At 28.0% G+C, this 16,105-nt stretch overlaps 2 protein-coding genes and 2 long non-coding RNA genes across 4 annotated transcripts in view; 2 read left to right on the forward strand and 2 right to left on the reverse strand.

Annotated features, from left to right (window-relative positions):
• Positions 1-16,105, reverse strand: part of LOC122272569 (uncharacterized) — a 568,266-nt gene that overhangs the window by 30,381 nt on the left and 521,780 nt on the right. The window lies entirely within an intron of this gene.
• The window catches only part of LOC122271535 (uncharacterized), a 162,185-nt gene that overhangs the window by 9,767 nt on the left and 136,313 nt on the right, over positions 1-16,105 (reverse strand). The gene's annotated exons all lie outside the window — the stretch shown is intronic.
• LOC107452190 (uncharacterized) lies at positions 7-6,420 on the forward strand. Its single transcript, XR_011637649.1, has 2 exons — positions 7-214; positions 1,108-6,420. It is a non-coding gene; the product is annotated as an uncharacterized lncRNA (long non-coding RNA).
• The window catches only part of LOC107447300 (disintegrin and metalloproteinase domain-containing protein 11), a 195,358-nt gene continuing 192,910 nt past the window's right edge, over positions 13,658-16,105 (forward strand). Inside the window, exon 1 of the mRNA XM_071185601.1 lies at positions 13,658-13,916. Within this exon, the coding sequence (XP_071041702.1) occupies positions 13,829-13,916 (88 nt within the window). The 5' untranslated portion in view covers positions 13,658-13,828. The remainder of the gene's footprint in view (positions 13,917-16,105) is intronic.

Consider the following 16,105-nt stretch of genomic DNA (forward strand, 5'->3'; position numbering starts at 1 on the left):
CGAATTTTGGCAGCGACAGTTCAAAGATTTTTAAATTTCAATCTTAAGCTATTGAGTCTTTTCTAATTTTTTTCAGAAGAGCTTTTTAACCTATCCTTCGAAACCAGACTATAGCTGAACAGAGAATTTCACAGCATGAAAGGGACTATCAACAGTTTCTTGATTAACAGACTCAACCAGAAATTAATTCTGTCATCAAGGACACCGCATCAAGGTGTGTATGTTAGCTGTATTATATTCTGTGAAATATTTGTTTAGTAAAGTTCTTGAGGCTGAAATTCTAATTCTGGCTATGAAATTTTAAGCGAATTGAATATTTACAGTGTTTTTTTCATAAAATAAATCATTGAACGAAGGAATTTCAAAGTTTTGCTTTTATCATTCTTGCAATTTCGGGCAAGCTTTTTATCTAATTTTATATTTGAAAAAACTTTAATAAAAGATTTTTGTATATTAAAATTCTAAAATATATATACTTGAAATTATGTAATAAAACTACGTAGTTTTTTAATTACTTTGATAAATTAAACAGCGGCAGTGTTAAGACAAATCTTAAAATAAAATTACTTTTAACAGTTCTTATTAAATTTGAGACACTAATCTAAATTTGAAAGTTGAAGTTAGATTTCAGTAAATAACAAAGAGAAAACTTTAATTTTTTTTTTAAAGAAAGTTAAATAAAATCTGGCTGAAGACAGAAGTATATATAAGTACCATTGTATATATAAAACCTTGATACCCCAGATTCAAATACTATATATTAATCTAGTTATGTCTCAAACTTAAACTGTTAAACTTTTATTAATTGTAAATATTGGTTTTTCTAAGTAGTACCTTGGAGAGTTCTGAGTAAATAGTAATTATTGTACTTTAATTGCATTTCGTGTGTTTAATTTTTTCTCTCTTACAATGACATAAATTTAAGTCTCATCAATTTTACTGACAGGTTGTTTAAGAAGCTTTAAGTTTTATTTTTAAGAATCATTTCGCAAAAGAGTACACGTCAGGTTTAAACAGTAGTTCATGTAACATTTAAGTAATTTTTAAAAGAAATTTCTATTTGTGTTTATCTCAAATTATGAAATTGACAATTTGTTTACTTTTTAGAATTAGCCACTTCTATTGGAATCTTCACCTATGCTTTACTTCGTGAAATTGAGCCTCTGATGCAAAGAGAAAAATCTTCTACTAGAATCTGCACAAAATGGTTTACTACATGAAAATGAATAGCAGATGAAACGAGTTGAATAAGGACTCTATACAGGTCATGAACTCTTTATATTTTGTGAAATTGTTTTAGTTTGTTCACTTCACATTAATTGCCCACACATTGTACTAGACTGATACAGATATTTAAGATCTTTGTTACTTTCCTTTTTTTTAAATGGATAGTCTAGAGAATTTTTTTTAAAACATTAGGATGTAATTAAAAACATTTACTTTAAATTTTGGCTGTAATATTCCTATATTATGAATGCCAAAGAGCAGATTTTTATGAATTTTAATTTTCTATTCATTCTTTAAACCTTCATGGCCAACTCTTTATTATGTACAACATTCAAATAAATATTGGTTAAAGCAAATACTGTTCGATGCAAAAATTATTTTAACAAAAATATCGGTCATGTAGATAAAATCTCCAGATACGTTGATTTCCTCACCACCGAATATCGAAACTAGCGAAAAATTCTTTCCTTAGCCAAAATTTCAATTCTAATTAAGATGTTGTGGGACGTTTTATGTAGTTATCAGGAAAATTGTAAGATTTTAACTTAGATATTTTACTGTCTATTTCAAGTTATCATTTAGGCTAGTATGATTGGAAACATCGGGCGATCATTTAGTCTTTGGAAAGTCTTACCTAAGCGTTAATTTTGCCCAACTTATCTGAATTTAGATTGACTCAATAATTAGAAGCAACTAGCATTTTTATTGCGAAAAAGTATTTTTTTAAAATTCAGTGCTTTCAAACTAAATGCATCGAATGCAACTTTTTATTAGCGTGTTTTTAAAAGCTATTCCAATGTAAGATAAAAAGTGTGCTATTCCAAAAAAAGAATCTATGAATAATTAAATATAAAGTTTCGAGCAATTTTCTAAGTATTTTTGGTTGTAAGATTTTGGTATTTTTCTCGATGCACAAAACAGACTAAGAATACCTTTAAAGTTCTACTTAATTCAGAAACTGAACTTAAAACCACATCGTTAAATACAAAATTTATAGAACTACAAAAGGGCATTGATAAAAATAAAATTTGTTTACTTTAAAATTGAACTATATTTTTTGTCATTAAAAAGAAATGGAGTTAATTATAATTTTTTCCTCTTAAGCTAATTCCCCGCCTAGTAATGTAAAAACCTAAATACAATTTTTACTTTTAAATTTAATTATAAAATTAAGCATTTTTAATAGTCTACATACTTTAGGAAGAGTTAATATAAAAAAATTCTAAAATAAGTACTTCTAGGCAATTAGTCTTTGATTTAGCTTAAATCCAAGGATTTTATAGTATTGTGGTGTAATTGCAGTTTAAAGTGAAAATTAATAAGATAAATTTCCAACAAAATGCGTTCTTGTCTCTGTTATTTTAAACTAAAATAAAAAAATTATTTTAGCAAGTAGCTAATTTTGTAGAGGTAATAAGCTACTCAGTCCAGTCAAATTACTCATGGTAAATAAAAGATAAATTGCATTTTGTCTATGACAAATTTATGACTTTTAATGATCCTTATTCGCTGCTGAAGTAGCAAAATAATGACTAACTGTTCAATAATCACGTAACATATCTTAACATTAACCATATAACACTAATTCGTTGCTTCAGTAGTAGAATAAGTATAAGAGCACAACAGTGAACTTTTGAGTAAAATTATAATTGGGATTGGACTGAATAGTAACTGCCTTAAAAATTGGTAATTCAACTGGAAATTTTATGTTTAGTAATTAAAAGTGATTTATATTAAAGTTTTATAAAAATTTTGTTTCAAAGGTCACTTCAAAGTAAAAACTAATTTTCGAACGGCTGTAAAAAAGATCTTTTAGTCGAAATTCTCAAACTTGAAATAACTTAAAAACTGCGCTTATTACATTTGAGATTACTTATAACAAACTTCATTAAACCGTAAGTTTAAATCCATTTCACCGAGAAAACAAATTTGGCATATAATTCTAGTCCTACATGATTTTCTTCTAGTTTTGTTTTTGACATTAAAGTTATCAAATTTTATGTGTGGAAGAAACTTGTTATGTTTGAAAATTTTATTTAAATAGAAAATAAATATAAATAGATGTTTCAATGTCTTGTCTTGCATTTCAATGTTTTATATTTGTCTGAAATTAAAATTTAAAACTAAACTATTGTAAAAGTTGCTGACTTAACGTATCGCCTTGCGTTTGGAGTCCCGCACATCTCAAAAGAGCTTTTGTGCCACACAAAACTATTTGTAACAAAAATAAAAACCAAGTGGATATGCGAAATATTTTTAATTCAAAACATAAGTAGAATTCGATCATAATCATTAAAAGCTTGTACAATTTCCAGTTCAAGCTTTTTAATTTTATAAGAAGGTTTGCCTGCTCTGGTTAAAATTTCCTAAAGTAAAATATCGTGAACATATAAGTCTTCAGAAATTATTAGTTCAGCAAATTAAATTCTTAAACATATTAAAGCATATTAAGTGGAAATCTGTATACCTGAAGTGTTTTATAGCTGTAATTCTCAGACAGTTGCTATTCTTTAAACGGTACGACTCTAAAGTACATAATAAGATAATTGAAAATTAAGAGTAAGTTTTAAGTAGCGTTGCAGGAAAAATAAAGGTTTATTCTTTTACTTTAAAATAACTTTTAAACATGAACTTTGGCAGAGACAGTTTAAAGATTTTTTAAATTTTTATCTTTAAGCAATTGAGTCTTTTTTTTTTATATATATAGATAAACTTTACCCTGTGCTTCGAAGCAGGAAAACGATCAGCCCGATGTACTAAGATAAATGTTTAGTAATTATACTTTCTTTGAGAACTTTAGCTCTGTTAGAGTAATTTAAATGTTTACCCTCCATAAATCTGCGATCTATCGGAAACTCGATATAGGGACATAGTTTTACAACCCAGGTAAACTTGTGTGAAACGAAAAATTCCAAGACAGCTCGACAAGCTTGGAGTTCGAATTGGTACCGGTAGACGGCCGTTCTGCTCCCTCTTCGAGCTCTACACTCGTTCAGCAGTTTCGGAACTTTTTGATTTCCTTGTGTACGCTGCAGCAGTAAAACAGTGTCCCTGCAGTAAGGGCCGGGGTGGCTTTTGGAGTTCTGGGGGTCCTGGACTGCGATGCTAGATCGCATGTTCGTGACCTGAAGTCTCCGAGGAACTCTAGCACTTACTGCCAAATAGCCTAGAAGCTGTTAAAAGTAACTTTTGGACTAGTGCGTTTATAAAATTTTAAAGGGCTGGGTAGTAAGGTCCAGGACTGCAATTTTACATTGCAAGTTCGTGCCCTGAAAATCCCCAGCACTTTAAAATTGCTTAATAGAACTAGACCACTCGTAGAACTTTAGATTACGACAGTATGCAATCGTTTAAAGATCTTAACAAAAAGTGATCTAAGCCTTATGTGGATGAGGGTTGCATTTGACGAATGCTCTTAAAATTAGAGTTGAAAATGTAGTATAATTCTAGATTTAATTTTTAATTGTAAAACCTTAGGCTTGCAATAAATTTAAAGAAAATTTTTTACGATCTTAAAATGAAGGTCTAATTTGCTAAAGCTCAAAATATATAAACTACTTAATTGAACTTTTATAATTGCCATTTTTTAAACAATTATGACTGTGCAGATAAGTTTTGAATCAGACTGTTATTAATGTTACGTGCTAAAATAGTTAATAATAAAAGCAAACTTCTAGCTTGTCTTAAGGTAAAACTAATCCAAAGTTAGAGTAATTTGACAGTATTTGCATTGAATACTTTTCTGAAGTTTCAATTCTAAGAGGTAAAGTATTTTAAATAAACGAAGGGCAATTTTTAAATTTAATAAATTTTAAACCAATCTTTCTACGCCTAAATTTAGATGAAATGTTTTTAATGCATGGAACGTTTGCCGTCAAAAAAAAATGAAATAAAATACTGTAACGTACAATTGACCAGTTTTAAAATTTCTTTTTCATTTTAAACTTAATTTTAGTGTTGAAATTAACGAAATTGCGTTTTCCTAAATCTAAAATGTTTGTTCTTAAATATCTTGTATCAGCCAGATTAACATGAATGAAACTGTTCTGAAATTTCAATATGTTAAAAGAATACTGAAACAGTATGTATTTAATAACGAATGTATCTTATTTCTTTATATTACGATGGAGTATGAAATTTAAACTTTAATGTTTTGTGTCAACGTTGCTATATTGATGTATGTGGATTGTAACGAGCTGTGAATGTTACAGTTTAAGACCCTTTTCTGTACTCATTTCGCCACTAAAAATGCTCTTAGTATAAATTTATTTTTTAAATGAATACTGGATTATACTTCTAGTTTATTTAGTAGTAAATCAAAGATCGCTGAAGAAGTATAAATATTTTTAAAATTCTCTAAGATACATGAAATGATTTGTCGAAATAAAAATTTTCTAAATAAATTAATCAGTTCTTCGTCTTAAAGCTTAACAAGTTTTGTTCCCTGGATTTCTCAATTTACTGATATATTTTAATTATAAATATGTCTGTTTTGTAAGGCAATGCAGTTTTATTTGTTCGGTAATAGTTTTCTACATTTTAAAACACCTTTTAATGGTAATAGGAAAACTCGTTTAAAAATTATACGAACAATGTACCCTGTTGATTTCATATTTTTATAAATAAATACTTATTTCTGTTTAAAATTGATACAAAACTTTTAAATTTTTGTTGTAGCTTAAGCTTAAAATTGAAGTTGACCCATTTTTAAAATGACAATTTGGATCCATTGAAGAAACCTATTCTCCAAAATGATTCATTCTATTTTGGTTTTCATAAAATGAGATTATGTAAAAATTCAGATCTGTGAAATAAAATTTTAAACTTTATTGCTAAAATCTAAAATTTTTTTAATAACCGAAAAAAACTTTCATAAAAATATTAAGTTGCGTTACTTAAATATATTGCATTCAAATGTTTATATTTAAAAAATTTGTAAATTTTTATTACAATAATTTTAGATATGATCACTAGATTAACACTACCCCCTTTGTTAACATAATCTCCAGCTGAAGAGTAACAAAATAGTAATATGTTTAAAATTTTTCCTTAAACAAATTTAGTGGCGAATGTTTTTAGTATTTTGCATTGAATAATTTTGTAATGAATGAACTATTGTTTGAGTCTTAAGAAATTCTATTTGTAAAAGTGTGTTCTTTGTCTTGAACAGAAATAAAACTTGTGTTTAGTTTATTTTTGGGTCTTTTTATTAACAAATTTGATAGCTTATAAGAGTCGAACATCAGAGTACAAAACGTTCTTAGACTGTCAGCATATCGGTTTCCGTCCATTATATTGTAGAAAAGTTAATCACTTTAAATGTACTGTGTTTTTTACGTTGCAATTTTATTTAATTCAAATGTGATGATTCAACAATTTTTTTTTTGACAGCAAAATCTATTTTTTGATAAATATTTATTTTAAACGTTATAAATGCAAGCAGCAGATGTTGGAAACTTTCCTTTTGTAAAATGCTAATAAACTTAAAAAATTTTAAACTATTGAATCTTTAACTATTGAAAAAAAATTTTTTCACTATTTTTGACTTTTATTACTTTTTAAACTATTGGAAAAAATTTGGAATTTTAAACTATAACTACTTGAAAATTTTAACAGTTATAAATACAAGCAACATATGTTAGATTTTTCACTTTCGATTTAACTTTTCTGGTTTTTGAAAATTTGACTCGTTAAGACTAGAAAATTCATTTTTGAAATTTTACGAAACTAAATTTAGAATTGTGGGTCATACTTCCAAAGGCCATTTTTCTAAAAATGCAACATGCTTTTTTATTGCAGTTCAACTTCAAATTAAGCATAATGTTTGGAATTAAGGAATAGTTAAATCTATGCTAAATTAAATCAAACAGCCTTAGCGGTAGAGTTTTAAAACAAAACTTTTAATGATTTCTACCTTTATAGATTTATAGTATTGTTTGAACGTTAAATCTTATTAAATTTATCGACAATATTTTACATTTTTAAAGAATATGAAAATAGTATTAAAAATATTAAATGGAAATTATTTCTTGCGATTTCGTTTTATAGTATCTGATTTCTTTTAACTTATAAAAACATTGAATTTAAAATTTTCCGGTAGATTTTACTGTTTTATTTTGAATATTATATGTAATACTCGTATTTCTTGATTCTAATACAAAGTGCGTGTGTCACCAGCTCTCGTATGTTAATTTTTTAGATAAAATGCAAATACTTTTTTTGAATTATTATGTTGAATGCATAATATTAAATAGTTATTAAGAAAATATCATTTACTTCATTACATATTCTATTAATCTTAGAGTTTTAAGAACGGGTTTATTGAATTTGTTTAACCTGCTGAAATGCGCTTAATCTCGAAGAAAAATTAAAAAATTGTGGGTTTTTTGAAAGTCTGTAAATCTGCTTAATATTTAATGAGATTTATCTTCGGTTATAATCGCAGTAAATTTTGTACATGAAATCGTATGAATTTCTTAAAACCTTTAATAGGAGTTAATAACTAATGTCTATCGTGAATTTAAATAAGCGAAGTCCTTCGAAAAGTTCAATAAAGAATCGTTTACATGCCGCATTTGTTTTTATTAGTCAATGACATTTACTTCTTGTTATTAAAAAAATAACTAAGGAATACTTTATTACTTTCAAAAGTCGAATACATATAAAATTAATAGTTTATGAAACTGATTAATTTAGGAAATTTCCTTAATAAAACTGCTTTTAAAAAAAGACTTCAATACTCTATACACAAGTTTAAACCAAATTTAAATACCGTTTGCTAATGATTTTAACTTGATGTAATATTCTTTAGATCTCTAAATTTGGTAATGAAGTTTTTCAAAACAACTCAATTAAAAGAAATAGTTAGACAGCGCTATCGAAAATATTTTGAATATAAACTAATAAAAGTATAGAGAGTTTCAGGCAGCAATTAGAACTTCTATATAAAATAATATTAATTAAAGCTCCCTATGATTATGATGGAAATAAAATTGGACTTGCGTTTCTTTAGAATTTATAACTGCTACCGCTTCTTGGACTAATCACTGAGGGAACGGGATCAGTTGAAAACCCCTAAATAACCGTGAAGAAAATAAATTAGTAAAGCTCGCTTGCTAATCTAGGAATTGCATCTGATTTAGTACTTCTCATGGTCAATGTTAGAAACATGGGCGATATGTATATATATGGCCCTTTTGAAAATCATTTTCTCCCCCAACTTTTCCAAACAAATTATATTTTTCACTCGAACAATTACATAACCATTTAAGTCCCGAACTGCTTTTCCTTCCTTTTTTTTCACATTGTTCTAAAAGATTCGTTTCTGTTCGGAACGTTTTAATATCAAATTGTCACTTACTAAAAAAAAATCGTCAAAAAGTTATTTGTTGAACAAAGGAAGTGAGAAATACCTTTTTGCGTCAAAATAATTGCAATCTTTTATCTTTAACTCTTTGTTTTTTATTCGTTTGTGTTATAGAAATTTTTACAATTGAGTAAATTTTTTCTAAAACTTTTCTCGAAATTAAAACATATTTTTCTAAGATTTTTTCAAGATTCAGATAAAAAAAAATTATCCTTTCCCAACTTTATATTAAGAAGTTCTAAAATTGTTTAAAGCTTCAATAATTATATTTATTGCACTGTGATTCAATAAAATATAAAGTTTACTTTTTATAACTACATTTTATTTTAAAGAAAATTCTATTGATATCTAATTGATTGAATTGTTTTAATATTTTTAACTTATCAAAACAATCAAGGCCCTGAGAGACGATTGTTAATGAATTCCTTTTGTATAACAATACTAGTATAGTATATCATGTAATTTTATTTAAAATTAAATATGTATAAAGCATTAAAAGTTCCTTTAAATAAAACATTGTACAATGACTCATTTTTTACGATTGAGTAATTAGATTCTTTTTAAATTCGGGTACAATGCATGAATCAAATCTGATATGTTTATGCAATTGTTAAGGAGGTGCAATTTTTCCAGGTATTTTTCAGTGCTTTTTCGCGATTTACAAAGTATGCTTTTTTTTAATATCAGAGAAAATATCTTATTACAAAAGTATTGAGGTATTATTAAAGGTTTTTAATTATGTTTGAGAAAGGAAAATGAAACTCACCCTATTCAACCAGTATTCAATTAAGTACTATATTTCTTTAAATCGTCCCTTTTATAATAAAATGTTGAAGAGACCTTAACAAGATAGAATAATTGAAATTTGTAATTCGTGTAAAAAAATTATTGAAATTCGACGTAGATCAAAAGTAAAAAGGAATTTAGACTTTTTCCTCTACTAAAATGTCACTTTAACATGAAACCAAGGTTTTAAATTTAAAAAAATTTTTCTTGGATTTAAACATTAATACAACTTTAAAATACTATCTTCAAAATTTAGCTCTTTAAATTTCGAAATAAATATTTATTTTATTTATTCATTTCAAATTTAACTTATCAATAATATTAAAAAGAAGTGCTGAATAGCAGCAATCCTAAATAAATATTTAAGTTGCACATCGAAAAAATGACAGTAGACTATACTTCAGTCGTTCATTTCGAATTTAGCTAATAAAATATTTTACACTTTTAGAGTCTGAAATGTTCAAGTTCAGCAGACACTATCCTAAATAAATCTGACATGCACATCGAAAAAGATGATAGGATATTATTCAATATTATAAAACTCGACAATCCATGAAATCTCCCTCCATAAAACCTTTATATGTTAATAATATCCCTCCTTTTGCGTAAATGGCTATTTCTGACAAGTATTTCAAAACGTTGCGCATACAACCTGAGCTTATAAATTTTAACTGTTTTTACAGTATTGTAATATTTTCTCCGTTATTTAAAAATTTAAAATTTTTCAAACATAAGTTTCAAAATTTATATTTGAAATTAAAAAAAGCCCCATCAATCATAAATTTTTCAATGCTCAAATGAATCGGCTTATCATACTGACATAAATTGTTGACATAAACTGACATAAATAATGCTATCATTTCAATAAAACATTTCTCTTTTCTGTTTATAAATTTATAACGATAGCACAGATTTTATGTGCACAGATTTTATGTGCGAATATACTTTCTCTTTACCATGATCTTCTTAAAATATACTTTAAATTTGTCATGATTTGACCACATACTACAGATAGCATACTACAAATTCCTCGCTACCATAATCACCGCCATGAGTTCAGACGAATGACTTGGGGGAGTTCTTACTCTGGACAAACTATACACTTCTTCCCCTGAGTATATTCTTTGGTTAGGAGACCCGAAACGCAAAAATGAGTTTACAGTGGTGTTTGCAAAGATCATAATAATAGGTTGAACCAGTTTATGTGTGAAACACGCTAAACTGATCGACAACATCGAGTTCTGCATTGTTTGCAATGCACTATGGTTTAGATGGCATGTTTTGCTAACATAGAAGTGATGCTATGATGTTTCCAGGGATGATGTTATATCCAACGTTCCATGCAAAAAATAACTTTTAGTAAATTTTTTATTTTATTTAAAAATAGTCGGAAAAAAAATACAATTGATACAAAAAATTCAAATTTTTTTTTCTCTTTATAATTTTAAAGAATCAAATTTAACAAGGCAAAATACAAAATTTGGTCGAAATCAGAATGTCTCCCGAGATATCAAACTATGTTCATACGAACTTCTTAGATTTCAAATTTCTAAACTTTTCGATCGATTTCGCTCAAATTTTGCAATTTGCCATGTGAAATTAGATTTTTGAAGATGATGTAAAAATTGTATACGAGTCAAAATTTTAATAGCGGTAACACCCAAAATTCGATATCATAATTTTTAAGAAGTATATATTATACAAAACAATAGCCCAAAACGATTTTTTTTTCATTTAATTTGTTTTACAAGATATTAACAATTAAATCTTAAAGCTCTTTTTAATTAAAAAATAAATATCTAAGGATAGAATGAATGGATTTTAAAAAAATGTATCTCATTTTACGCGGATATAATTGAAGTTTTTGATAAAATAATTATAATAAAACAAATGTTTAAAAAATTTAATTTTTATTGCAAAATTAAGTTGTAAAATGAAAAACAAAAATGTTGTTAATGTCGTACAAAGTTCAAGCAAAACCCATTTCAAAGTAAATTTTATTCTGAACAAAATGGCTTTCAAAAAAAAAAATGGATCGCAATTCCATAAAAAGTTATAGCTTTTTTCGCGAAACGCTGCACCGCGGTGGGCTCTGCTACTCCACTCCGCTCAATTGCGCTGTATCAGTTGACTTGGAGGGAATTTTAAAACCTCAACTAAAGTTTCACAAAATAACAAACATTATATTAAATAATAAATAGATAATTTACAATTTTAGACGAATAATATTATGAATAATTAGTTATTTATAATTTATGCGCTGATTACCTCACACGCTGCGCGTTTTTTCATGTTTATACTTGAATTGTAACGAGCGTTTGTTAAGGTAGTTCGGAGTGCTGATCTACGTGATAATAATTATCAAATAAGGTAAGTTTCAATTGTTATTTAACTTAGTAATATCAACTTTAATAATAATTATTGTTTTTTTAAAACATAGAATTACATTTCTAAGAATTTGATTTGAATATTTACCACGAAATTTAATTATAAACTTACAGATAAAATCAAGAAATGGTGAACTATTGCTGCAACCCGCTGAACAAATTAAAGCATCGAAGTGTCTACAAAAATGTTAAGCTTCTCATGGCAAAGGGGCATGCGATGGTATTGGTGGGACGGTGAAGAGGGAAGCAAGAAAGAGTAGTTTGCAAACACAAAATATAACAACACCTAAAGAATTGTTCGATTGGGCATGTAAATTTTTCGATAATATTCAGTTTGACTTCTGCACAAAAACTGAACATGAGAATGAAAAAAAAAATTGGAAACAAGATTTAAGAAAGCTTCAACAATTAATGGAACTAGAGAATACCATACTTATTTAGTTGAAAATTTTGAAACTCTCAAATGTAAAATATATTCTTCTAGTTCCAAGTTTGAACTCAAAAAAATATGTAAATAAATTATAAATATCAAATTATTCATAATATTATTCACCTAAAATTATAAATTGTGTATTTATTATTTAATATAATATTTGTTATTTTGTGAAACTTTAGTTGAGGTTTTTAAATTCCCTCCAAGTTAACTGATACAGCGCAATATAACGGACTTCTATTTAACGAACTTCCATTTTACGAATTTTTTCGAGGAACCAAGAACATTTTTGAAAATTTTTTTTTTGAAAAATAACTTCCAAATAGAGAAGTGAATTTTCTATTTAACGAACTTTTTTTTTTCATTGAGATCCACTTTTTTTTTTCCAAAATATTTCTTAAAACATTTCAAACTTATTAAAGCATTTTATGGGGGAAATGGCCTTGAATTAATTTGCGAAGCCACCGATTTATGAAATGCATTACTGTTTTCTCTAAAAATTATCTTAGAGAAAGCAATAAATTCCCTTTTTGTTTGCATTTCAAAGGCAAAACTCAGTTCAAATTAACGGATTTTATCCGTAGCAATTTAACTTAAGAAACGCATGTGGTAATGCATGTTTAAAATTACTTTTATAATGAATGCGTCTATAATTTCATGCATAAATTTAGCCTTTTTTTCTGTTTAAAATGCATGCAGCACGAAAGTGTATGTTTTGCTCTATTCTTGCTTTCTATGCAGATTTCTTTTATGATTAAGATTCATGATATAAATAGTAAATACTAGTTTACAAGATAAAGATGTATCCATTACTATTCTAATTATATCTAGTGTTTATGAATTTAAAACTGGTTTTGTGTTGCTTAAGTATTTAAAAAGGTGATTCTCTATTTAGCGAATTTTTCATATAACGAACTTATTATCCGGACGTAAAGGTATATTAAGAGCGGTCTAAAGAAAAGAAAATGCGTCTTCAATTCCAACCGTCCGACAAATTGCGCGTCTGTTTTACTAGCCCCAAATGTTTAACGTTTTTTTATTCAAATTGCTCTATTTAAATTCGATTTCAAAACATATTTCCAGAATATAAATCGTCCATTGGATCATATCTGTAAAACCAAAAAACAGAGTTCCATTGAAAATAAATACAAAACAAATTGCAGAGCGCGCCACACCATGGGTCGGGAACGAAAACAAAGAAACCGGAAAAATTCGGGAAAACAATCAAGATGAGGTGTCTGTTTCATCTATTCTCCCTTGTTTTCTGGATAACAATGCACTTAAGGATGACGAACAAAAAAGGCATTCAATGAGGGGGGAGAGAGGGGCGCTCCAAACGATCTGATTTATGGATCAATCCGGGACCTGGAGAATGCAATCCATGCTGGAGGGCGGAGAAAACGGGAGAAACGGGAAGATTTCCAGGATATATATATAAAGCTGGGTTATCACGTGGAGAGTAGCTTTTTCTCATCCGCCATCTTTCCTCTTGGAGCATTCGAACAGAACATTTCGACGGCCATGCGCACCGCGTCCTGTGCTGGAAGCGCGGGATCGAGCCCGACAGAAGAGGACGCGGGCAGACGATCGGCCGCTGGAGACCTTATTTCGGCGACCCTAAAATAAAAGATGATGAATCCCAGGTTGAAAATATGTGCCCTGGTCCTGTCCTGGGGGGTACTTTGTGCCTCTGTGGGGGTGCCTAAAAACGAAAGAGGTAAGTGTGGAATATTTCTGAAGTCTTTTGGTTTTTGTGTGGTGTGTGTTACAGATTCATTCCTTCTCTCTGCCCTGTTGATATTGAACCGCTTCACCCTTCATCGCTTAGGGGGAAAACTCCGATTTTCAGGATCAGATAGATTTCTTAAAAATCTCATATCACAAAATCCCTCTTCCTTTGTGTTTTGTTGTTTACGCTTTGTGAAAAGTAAACAAGAGTTAAATGTTTTTTTTTATTGAGTAATTGATAAGTATTTTAGCTTGAACTCGATGTATAACAGTTAAGTGCATGCATATTTCATATGGGTTTTTCTACTCCCGTCTTAAACAAGTAATATAAAATCAATTCCAACCTAAGGTGAAAAATTAATTTGGTTACTTTTTATTAAGTTTTTTCTCTTCTATAAAACTAACTAATTAAATTTAACAATGAATTAAGAATTAAATGTATTTTAACTTGGGTGGATGAATTAACGATTGAAAATCTGAACAAAATATGTCTTTATATAATATAAGAAGAGAGTGAAATGATAACACATAACCAATCGCAGAACACTTGTGGTAAGTAACGCACAAAACAGCCAATTAAAATTGAGAACGCATGTGTGTGAAAAGGTTAAAATTTTTAATAATGATGATAGATAACAATTATAAATATAACAATTTTTATTTTATTTTGAGTATGTCTAATTATGATGTCAGAGTTTTTTATTGTTGTCCGTGCATATTTATTGGCCTAAAAATCACTAGAAAGGATCCAGTTGTTTTGGTTGCCATCAGCATAAAATTAACAAAAGTCGTAAAGGTGCTGTTTTCCTTTAAATATTTTTGCATCCCTAATTTAAGGTTATTTTCCAGTACTGCTATTATTAGCAAAAATTATAAATTATGCTTGTGAACTCATCAAATTTGTTTGAACAATAGAACGTTATAAGATTATAAGTGTTATTTTAAAAACTGATTACTTCGAAAAATCACTTCTGTTCACCAAGAGATCTAAATGTTTATAATACTATTTGATATTAATATTTGGGCGTGGAAAGTAGAGGCGCCAGCGTAAGCAGACAGAATTCCTTTTAGTACATGTATGTTAAGTGAATAATTTTCACTTTAGTACAAAAACTGTTTTCCGCCAAGAAAAAACAATTATTGCGAAGCGATCACTAGGGTTGGTGAGCGGTAGTGAACAGGGGATTTAGCCCCCTAGTAAATATATAAATAGGGAAAGTGTGAACTAATTGTAGGAAATGAAAAAAAAAAAAACGCGTGTTATAAGACAACTGTAAAAGTATAAATTGGGTGGCGTGGACCACACGTGCTACCACTTAATGTTCTTTATTGAGTTTACATGACACAGCGAATACAAAATAATTAAATATTTAAATGTGAGTAATGAATTAATTTTTTGTTCAAATAGAACTTTAAGTTAGAAATTATCACTGATGTTATTTTCAAAATATATGAAAAACTGAATCGCTTATAGTAAAATTTAAAACAATGACTTCACCCATCAGAAAATTCCATTTCATTTTTCACTCACCCCTAATTAATGAACGAATTAACATTTGAAGAATAATATCAAGTGCAATCCACTAAAAGTTTAAAAAAAATGAATTTGAATTTGAGTTTATGAATAAAAAGCATTTTATTAACGATTGAAAATTTGAACAAGATATGGGGAGAGTTTGAACTAATTGTAGGAATGCCATATTTTAATAAATTTTTATTAAAAAATACATGAGATTTATAGATATATTTTGGGGGAATGTTTTAGCCCAGTGATTCTCAACCACTCTGCCGCGGCACTTTTGTGTGCCGCCAAATATTAGAAATGATACAATAAAAATTATAATGCTTTATTTTATTACAAGTAAAGTTTAAACTAAAGAAAAGTGTATAGATATATAATATTATATATATACTTTTTATAATTTTTCCACGCTTTAACCGCGTGAACATGTCTTTGTGGGCGATTGTCTTGTCTCTGACAATCTTAAAATAAGAAGGAAGTGTTTAAATTGTCTTTGACACACAATTTTAAATAATGTTGAAATTAGTAGGAAATTTAATGACTATTAAAATTATTAATTAACAAAGGCTAAAAAAAGCTAAATACTAACTTCCAAGCGAAAATAAAAGCTAATCAATAAAGTAAGCTTTGCAATTAATAGTTATAAAAACAAATCA

The sequence above is a fragment of the Parasteatoda tepidariorum genome, chromosome 9 (assembly GCF_043381705.1).
Source record: "Parasteatoda tepidariorum isolate YZ-2023 chromosome 9, CAS_Ptep_4.0, whole genome shotgun sequence".
Classification (NCBI taxonomy): Eukaryota; Metazoa; Arthropoda; class Arachnida; order Araneae; family Theridiidae; genus Parasteatoda; species Parasteatoda tepidariorum.